Source organism: Sinocyclocheilus anshuiensis, unplaced genomic scaffold (genome assembly GCF_001515605.1).
Source record: "Sinocyclocheilus anshuiensis isolate Anshui unplaced genomic scaffold, SAMN03320099.WGS_v1.1 scaffold955, whole genome shotgun sequence".
NCBI lineage: Eukaryota > Metazoa > Chordata > Actinopteri > Cypriniformes > Cyprinidae > Sinocyclocheilus > Sinocyclocheilus anshuiensis.
This window is the reverse complement of record NW_015546094.1, coordinates 1,283,066-1,292,791: the sequence shown is the minus strand read 5'-3', so window position 1 is coordinate 1,292,791 and position 9,726 is coordinate 1,283,066. Positions and strand designations below refer to the sequence as shown.

The 9,726-nt window shown below is 35.8% G+C and overlaps 1 protein-coding gene across 1 annotated transcript; it reads right to left on the bottom strand.

Annotated features, from left to right (window-relative positions):
• Window positions 1-187: 187 nt before the first annotated feature.
• LOC107700200 (triosephosphate isomerase B-like) lies at window positions 188-9,488 on the bottom strand. The gene is made up of 7 exons (XM_016501775.1): window positions 9,289-9,488; window positions 7,175-7,298; window positions 6,932-7,016; window positions 5,026-5,158; window positions 4,852-4,937; window positions 4,685-4,772; window positions 188-854 (listed from the first exon to the last, which is right to left on the bottom strand). The coding sequence occupies exons 1-7, from the start codon at window positions 9,398-9,400 to the stop codon at window positions 736-738; spliced, it is 747 nt and encodes a 248-aa protein (XP_016357261.1). The 5' UTR covers window positions 9,401-9,488; the 3' UTR covers window positions 188-735.
• Between the last annotated feature and the right edge of the window lie 238 nt (window positions 9,489-9,726).

Genomic DNA, 9,726 nt, shown 5'->3' with positions numbered 1-9,726 from the left:
TCACTGGAATAAATTATAATTTATAATATATTTTAAAATAGAAAACAGTTAATTTAACATTTGTAACTACTTCTGAAAAGTAATGTATTTGAGCAAATAAAGGCAGATTTGGTGAGCCTAAGAGACTTGTTTACATATGAATGTTAGTTTGTGTGTAGAAATACAATAACTTGAGACAACAGTAAAATTAGGTCTACATTCTGAAACATTTATTAGAATATTTTTGTCATCCTTCATACCAAATGACATTGGTTATTACATATGAGCACCTTCAGGATAGGCCACTCAGAAACACTCTTTGAGGGACAGGAAAACATCAGGACAACCACATTCATGGAAAGTAGTTTCGCTTGAATTAAAAAGACACTTAAGTTGATTGACTTCATCCTAGATTTTTGACACTATACACGAGAATGTTGGTAAACATTATTCAAGTAAAGGCGTAGGCTCTAAGCCCCACGATGGTTCTCATTACAGTCCTGTAGTTTACTTTTGTAGGAGGACTAATAACACACTTTAGTATGAGGGCTAATAACACACTCGGCTGCATGTGTTTCAGTGGAATAAAACCCTTGAGTGTTCAGTACGCGTCAATCTGTCCCTTTGTAATAACACAACAAAAAAAAACAAAAAAAAAGCGACAGCAATAAAACCACAATAACACGTTCTAAAGAAGAGCAGGATTTGGGAGCAGACCTAAGCCTTAGGGTTTAGGTAGATGATGGCTTTATCTCTTTATGCTTTTGCGTTAATTATGTCGATAAACTCTGGTTTCAAGGAAGCTCCGCCCACCAGGAAGCCGTCCACATCTTTCTGAGAAGCAAGTTCCTTGCAGGTCGCTCCAGTGACGGATCCTGAAATGGTGGACAATAAAAAGGGTGACATTTTGAACAAGGATTTTTATTTATATAAAGAGCAGCACACACCAAATAATTGTATTGTTGATGGTATTTGGATCTGCTGCTGCTTGGAAAATGTCAAAGCATGTCAACATATTCTGTTACACCAAATACACAAAATAATGATCTTTAAAAAAAGCATCATATGACCCCTTTAAATCTTCTGAAAAGTCAAGCAAATTCTTTCCCAAGAGCCCTAACGCAAGCAGCTTCACCAGTTGTTTATAGCAATAAACTACACTGGTATCATGGTGAAATGTATGTATTATTGAAGGCATAGCACCACCCAACTTAGATACCTAATTTGCATACCCATAATGCCTTTCATGTTTAATGTCATTGTTTCAGTCACCACCAATGAGGTACCCATTCAAAGTCATAGATGTTGACTGAACAACTGCTAGTCAAAAACAGTCTCTTCTAGTATTTGTTCAGTAGATTCCTTTAAAAGGGAACCCATTCATTACTGTTAAAAACAGAAAGACTTGTATTAGAACAGAGTTTCAAACAGCTTTATAATCCACATTTATATATTGTTGAGTTCTAAAACTACCACAAATTATGCCGTTTTAAACATTTTCAGAATAGTATGGGCAGTAAACCAGTGTGAAAGCATAATTTGTCTACCAAAAAAATAATATATTACAGCAAAGTTTATTTTTGTTTATTATAGGGCTGTTTGAAATGCTTGATTCCAATTGCAGTCAAATGCTCCTCAATATTCATCATTGCCTATCTGGCTTGCTAGTTTCTTATCTTTCATATCACACTACAGTCTCACTCTCCAGTTTTATATAAACAGTTGCTGCGAGCTTGTCTCGGTTATTGATTGTGTTAAAAAAAAAAAATAATCACCTTAGACCTTCATACTGTAATACTGTTGCAGTGTTTGTCTTGTTGGCTGATAGTTTTGAACATAATGAAAATAATTGCTTCAGTCACCATGAATGAGACACTCCCTTACAGTGATGAGAGTTTTACTACACAACAACAACAACTAGTTAGAAATAGTCTCTTTTAGAATTTGTCCAGTAGGTTTCCTTTAAAAGGAAGCCCCTTTGAAGCAGTTACAAAAAAAAAGATATCTTGGAATATTTCAAAAGCATGATCTTGACATTTTTTAGCAAAATAATATTAAAGCTCTCCTAGTGGTTACTTTATTCTATTGCTTATGTGCCAGCACATAATTTGCCTGATTTCTAGTAGGTGAAATCACTGGGGCATGTTTGAATTTACATAACAATACACTTTACATTAAACTTCTATTAACCTTAGGTCTGTTTCAGTCACCATGAGTGAGATACTCGCTTAAAGTGATGGGTTGGATTCACTTCAGAATGATTAAGCAGAAATGTGCTCTTTCAGTATTTCTCCAGTAAGTTACCTTTAAAAGGAAGCTCCTTTATTTGTCAAAAACTAAAACAAAAGTTAAGCAGCTATTGAACATACATTAATGCATGTTTGTACTAAACTACAATAATTATTGTCTATAAAAAAAAGAGTGATGGGTGTTTAGGAAACACTGCTTTGTGAAGCATTAGCAAATCATTCGTTTCAAAGTATGTTTCAAACCGCTAAAGTCACATGATAAGCGAGACTTTGTCATATAACGGTTTAAAAAGGTTTTAAAATGGCCATGGTTCACCAATAGGTTTCTATGAACCCATGAACCTGTGTTTATAGTTTTTAACTAATCCCAGATGAGTTTTATTCATTTGCAGACATTTGAATGATATGTGTAATGTATAATAAAAATAAATAGTAGTTAGTTAATGGTTTCTTATTGGCCTGTTTAGCCAAACCCTTCATAAAACAAACAGAACAAGTCACACAAAGTAATACAAAAATGACATATTATACATATGTCTATCCATCACTCATAGGCAGCAATGAATTGTGTGTTTAAATATGCATACCCATAATGCCTTTCACTTTAAATGGTTGTTGTTAAATGTTACTATGGATATATGTGGAATGGAATACTACATTACTACTACTTTACTGAATACAGCACTGTGTGCTGCCTACAGTCTTTTGAAAAATATGATGTGAATCAGTAGGCATTATTCCATGATTCATATATGAAACGGCAGTATGCTACGTTGCTGTCACATGACTATACTTCAGTCACCATGAGCGAGGAAGCTGCTCTCAGTGACGGGAGAGGATCACGCCACAATTACTAGCTGGAAATTCACTCTTTTAGTATTTGTCCAGTAGGTTTCCTTTAAAAAGAAGCCCAGCCATGTTGGTTTAAAAAAAAAAGATCTGTTTAAAACTTGCTTAAAAAGCAAAAGTTAACTTATGTGTTAGGCTTTAAGTGTAATAATTAACATTATACACATTTTATAATGTAAATAGTAAAAATTTTAATTATAAACAACTTAATGTTGTTACTACATACTTTAAACTTGTCTGAGTACAGAACAGATAATTTAACGCGCGTTTATGTAGTTGTGTGGTATGACTATAATAAATCTCAACATATTGTTTTTATATAAATATACTGTAGCCAATATAGACAAGAATGAACTATAAATCTTCCCAAAGCAACCATAAAGTAACCACTGGCTTACCAGAGCTTACAGTAACACAACACTAGCACTGTGTCAGTGTGTGTACGCATCAAACATCCACAGCACAGTCCATCTTAAATTCTCTACTTCTTTACATTTTTACACGTTCCTTGTTTTTAAAGGGGTCCTATTATGCTCTTTTACAAAGTCTTGATTTTGTTTTGGGGGTGTACTAGAACAGGCTCTCATACTAGGTTGTCCAAAAAACACATTATTTTTCACATATTTTACATTATTACAACACCTCTCTCCCCAGACTGGCATGAACGACTCGAATAGTTCCTGTATCAAATGAAGGCCCGCCTTCTGAAATACGAAATGTGCTGTGATTGGTTAGCTGCGCCAGTGTGTGTTGTGATTGGCAGCACTCGGCGCCTGGTCGGGAAATGTCATGCCCCTTACCATAGCCGCCTGCTAGCTTCAGTGTAAATCAAATCAATTCGAGCACAATTTAAAGGGGTCATATGATGCAATTTCAATTTTTCCTTTCTCTTTGGAGTGTTACAAGCTCTTGGTGCATAAAGAAGATCTGTAAAGTTGCAAAGACTAAAGTCTCAAATCCAAAGAGATATTCTTTATAAAAGTTAAGAGTCAGCCACGCCTACCTAAAACGGCTCGTTCTAACACGCCCCCACATATCTATGTCACTATGTGGGAAGATTTGCATAACTCCGCCCAAATGTTCATGCCAAGAAAGAAGGCGTAACTTTAATTCTTGCTGTTGCAAACGAGTCGTTCGTTGTAGTTTTTGAAAAGTGATTTCTGTTAAATAAAATCTCTTTTTGAAGTGGACTTTGAGCTTTGTAACTTCGTAGATCTTTTTTATGCTCAAACAGCAACATTACAGACCAAGTTGAAAAAGTGAAAAGCATAATAGGACCCCTTTAATGAGCAGCAGGTGGGAAGTGACAACATAAAAGGAGGTGTGTCTAAATTTGCATACAGAAAAGTTGGTTCAAGTTACAACAGTTAACTTTGCTGTAGTCACCATGACTGATGTACCTATTCAGAGTGATGAGAGTTTTACTGGAGCAATGTTATAAGAACTTAGCCCTTTTTCTTTTTTTTTAGGATTTGTACAGTAGGGTTTCTTTAAAAGAAAGCTCTTCTATAAGTATAGAAACAAGTATGTACAGCACATTGTCACGTGTGCTTATCAAACACCAATTTATTAATCAGCGGTTTGGAGTAGAAATCAAAGAGACTGACCTCCATAAATGATCCTGACGGAGTTGGCAACAGCCTCTGAGACATTGGCCTTCATCCACTGCCTGAGCTTGTCATGCACCTCCTGAGCCTGAGAGAACAGCAGAGAGAGACTGAGTCACTGAGGTAAATGAAACATGTTTGTTCGGAGTCAAACGGCTTGTCTCTACCTGCTGGGGTGATGCGGTTTTGCCAGTGCCAATGGCCCACACAGGCTCATAAGCGAGGACCACTTTGCTCCAGTCCTTCACGTTATCTAAAAGAGATGATATAGTCTTATATAAAATACAAGGAATGTTTTATTATAATATTATACACATATGCTTCACTAAATTGAAAGATACCTGCGATGAACTTGGTCTGTGCAAAAACAACTTTCTCTGTGATTCCGGCCTCCCTCTCATCCAGCTTCTCACCAATGCAGGCGATCACACCCAAACCGTTCTCAAGAGCATGAGCGACCTTCTGCCCAATCAACTAGCAGGAAAGATCAATCAAAAGAGAGAATGAGATCAGAGAATGCATATGATATTTTATTTGATAAGAAATGCTGACTGATTATCGCTGATTATGTGAGACTTTTATACTGTTTTGTACCGAAACAAACATTTTATTTTTGAGCTTGGCAAATTTGCATAATCCTAATTGTCTTGATATTTTAATCACTTGAATTCAATTCTTGTAATTTTACTGTTCAAAATACTGTTACTACAATAAATCTACTAAAAACTAGAACAAATCAACCTCAAACAAAGTACTACTTTTATCTCATTTTTGTCCAGAGACAATATGGGGAGAATGGGCAAATTTGCATACCCATAATGCATTCTTCCAGTTGGGTCAAATGCTGCTGTACTTATGCAAGACTGAGTCACCATCAATGAGGTACCCATTCAAAATAATGGGAGAGGTTCACTGCACAGTTAAAAGAAAGCCCCTTGTGACTGTTAAAAAAGATCTGCCTTAAATTCATATCATAGTCACAGCTCAACATGTATTATTTTATTTTGTTCATGTAAACATGCTTCTTTAGAAACAGTACGCTTAATTGGTAGCTGAGTAAGTGTAAATGTATGTTTGGTGCAGGATGTGTGTATCTTGTGCTCTGATGCTGTTGTTGGTGTAAATGCGTGTGTATTTGTATTGGTGGAAAATGTGTGTATGTATGTGTACTAAAGCTTCTGGTACAGTCTGTGAAAACAAATCTCCTCTTTTTAAGACAATGAAGAATGAATCTAATCAGAATCGGACATTACTGGGGATGTGTTCAAATTTGCATAATACATTTTACATTAAACTTCTATTCACCTTAGGTTTACTTCAGTTACCATGAGTGAGATACTCGCTCAAAAGGATGGGTGGGATTCACTGTAAAAGGACTAATTGAAAATGTACTCTTTTAGTATTTGTCCAGTAGGCTTCCTTTAAAAGGAAGCCCATTTGTATTACCAAAAGAAAGATATTCTGAAATGAAATTCAAGTTTTAACTTGATATTTTAGTATTACAGAACTATGAATGGCATGACTTGTCTTTTAGGACAACAAACACTCTTGTCCAGACCCAGTATGCCTGATTAGTAGTGGGTGACATCACTGGAGGCGTGTTTACTTTTGCATAATAATGACACATTTCATGTTAAACTTACATTCACCACAGGTCTGTTTCAGTCACCATGAGTAGATACTCACTTAAAGTGATGGGTAGGATTCACTACACAAGGATTAAGTGGAAATTTGCTCTTTCAGGATTTGTTCAGCAGTTTTCCTTTAAAAGGAAGCCCTTTAATATACGTTTTAAAGAAAATATTTCATATTTTGTGACTTGTTTTTTGTAAGCAGAAAAAAAAGTGTGAGATTCTTTAAACAGGACCAAATGAGCTTTTAGTAATGCCACGGGTTTTTAGCCAAAAAGTAACAGTAGGCATAACTAAACACTTAGTATGCACTTGATTCATATGCACAGAACAGTACATCTGCTATAAATCAATCTACACACTAGGGGGCAGTAAAATACATGGTTTCAGTGTAGCTTATCCAAAGTCAACACATTATACTGACATCAAATACATTTAAAATAATTACTGCATCTCAAAAGCATCATTAAATTAACTTAATTTTCTCTTAAATAATGTTTAAATAAAAAAATAAAGATATTTCTCATTAACTACATAAAACACATGGAGGACTATATTCAGCCGATGATTTTTTTCTATAATAAAATTCCATATGCATAAAAGCATATTGAGTTACCTCATCACTCTCTCCAAACACATGGCGTCTCTCAGAGTGTCCCAGAATAACCCATTTTACTCCACAGTCCTTAATCATCGCAGGGCTATAAGAATAAGACAAATGATTTGTAGTGACAATTATGAGTAACGATAGAAAAAATGAACCAAAAACATGAATAAATTGAAATAAATATATTTTTATTACTTTTTTTTTTTTTTATATCTGACCGTTTTTCTGGACTGTAAATTGGTTGACATGTACCTGATCTCTCCGGTAAAGGCTCCCTTTGCAACCTTGTAGCAGGTCTGTGCCGCGACATCAATGTTAGGATTCAGCTTGGACCTGGCGTAGTCGAGGTAGATGGATGGAGCACCACACACAACCTCTGTGAGACAAAATAAACACGTTAAATCACCACTGGAAAAATCACTGTGATTCGTAATAACTGCTTCATTAACGTGACAGACCACCAAAGCAAAGCCCTGATTGCATGTCCCTAACAAACAGAAGATATTTAACCATTCAGATTGCTGACGGGACATCTCGATTAAGAACATTGCAAGATAGAAATAAGATAGAATATTAGAATTTTTTTTGACAAATTCACAAAAGTATGTCTTCTAAAAGTAGCAATCTATTGAAAGCTACGCTGAGACAAGATGGCAAATTATTTTTTTCTTACCCCTGCCTACAGCCTACTGTATCATATTTGATACATGAATTTCTAAAGCCTCTAAATTATAAACATGATCAAAAATTGGCTGAAAAACCCTTTACATGCCTTCTGTTTTTGATTAATACTTCAAACCCTTTTAGCAAGTAAAAGGCCTTTTGCACATGTCTGTTTTTTTTTTTATTTTATTTTTAAGTACAATAACAGATTAACTTTAATATTGTTATAGATATTTCAAGATGAACATTTAATGGATTGAAACAAAAATTGCTAAAATTTATCAAATCTGACACAATAGGTTTTTGAATAACATTAATTTGTGAATTTTTCAATTATTGTATTTCCCTGAATTATACGTTTTGCCTCCAAAATAATAAATTCAGAGTTTTAATCATAAAACTAAGCATTTAAATATCATCTTACTAAGACATAATATTGGGAGACATGACGTTTCAGATACACTTTATGCAAGTAGTCTGTTAAAAAAATCAGATATATATTACAAGCTGTCAGAAGAACTCATCTTACTCATCTGCACCAAATAGTATACCATTGCTCAGTTTGGGCCTCTTAATAAAATTGATTAGGTTTTTTATTTCCTCAAGTGTTGAATAATAGGATGCAAAAGAAGTTTCAATAAGTGGTTTCACATAAAACACGCCTGACTATTGTTTCATATGTCAGTTTTTTATTTTAGGGTTAATAATAGGTCTGTATTACTGTATTGCCATTGGATGTGGCATTTATACTATAAAATTATGTTGGGTCAGACTAAATTAAACTCACTGTAAAGGGCACACATATCTGGCACTTTATCTCCCTTGATAAAAGGTCAAAGGAAAGGCTACTCGTATGACAGCATACTACAGAGGGCATGAAGTAAAGCAAAAAGGCAAAAGCTGACCCATGACCTTTGCGTGTTAGCGCTTCTCTCGGGTTTCAGCACGTGGATGAAGCAGACGACGCGCAAGCAGCGTGACTTCTGGACTTTACCGATTCAAAGTCCACTGCTGTGCTACTGACAGATTAACCCTGTCTGGATTCTCAAATAAAGCCGTACCTCGGACAGTGATGCAGATTTACGTCGCAGTGAATGTAGCGGAAACGCGGAACGCAAGCCCTCAAAAATGCGTTTTTGTAGCTACTATCGTTCTTTTTAAATATTACTTTTTAAAGAAACGGCATAAGCTAATATAGCACAGTTATGATGATAAACCGAACATATTGATCATCCTGTCATTTGATTTGACAGACCTTGAACATGCACACTGTGGCTACGTGCTGGAAATCACACACCCATTTCAAGCTTTAACCCTTGAAACACGATGAGCATCACTCATTCATTCATTCAAAAAACCTGACGGGCAATCGACGAATAGTGCTTTATATAGCCTCTGCATTTATAAAAGAAACTGGTTTAAATGTTAGGACCTGTTTTTATACAGTCTATGGTTAGGACACAATTTATGCAGGACACTTCTGTCTGGTTACTGATTAATCTAGATTACGAGCCATCTATAGAAAACTGAGATGATAAATACAACGAGAAAGAGCCTCTAAATGATATGATGAGATCTGTCAAGAGTCCCTCGTGAATGTCATCTCACGGTCAATGCAGTATGTTGCACAAACCCTCGAAGGCCTGTGTTTGCAGTGGCATGTTTTTGTGCCTAGTGAAGAGGAAACTGAACGAAATACGCACCGTTGTCTGGGTTGAGTTTGGCGTTATTCAATGTATTGGCGAGCTCTTCAATGCTCTTTTTGTCGCCGTTCATTTTCCAGTTGCCACCGACGAAAAACTTCCTGCCAGTCATGACTGCAAAGTGCTGCTTTCACCAGAAAATATTTTGTGTAGGAAAAACACGTACGACCTCCGGTCGAAGAAACGGCGAAGAAATGCTGTCCGCTTGAGTTTATATAAGGCTGGCTAATAAGCTCCCCTCCCCCCCGGCGCTTGCCATTGGCTCAAGACAGCACGCCTGCGAAAATTAACGTCATTTCATCATAGTGGAGAAATCCATATCCACTGTTCATTACTGTTCATTTTTTAAAGGGGTCATATGATGCGATTTCAATTTTTCCTTTCTCTTTGGAGTGTTACAAGCTCTTGGTGCATAAAGAAGATCTGTAAAGTTGCAAA

Coding starts and splice junctions, on each gene's coding strand:
- LOC107700200 (XM_016501775.1), bottom strand. CDS start 9,400: ATGACTGGCAGGAAGTTTTTCGTCGGTGGCAACTGGAAAATGAACGGC. Junction 7,299..9,288: donor CAAACTCAACCCAGACAACG/GTGCGTATTTCG, acceptor TTTGTCTCACAG/AGGTTGTGTGTGGTGCTCCA. Junction 4,773..4,851: donor AAACCGCATCACCCCAGCAG/GTAGAGACAAGC, acceptor CTGTTCTCTCAG/GCTCAGGAGGTGCATGACAA.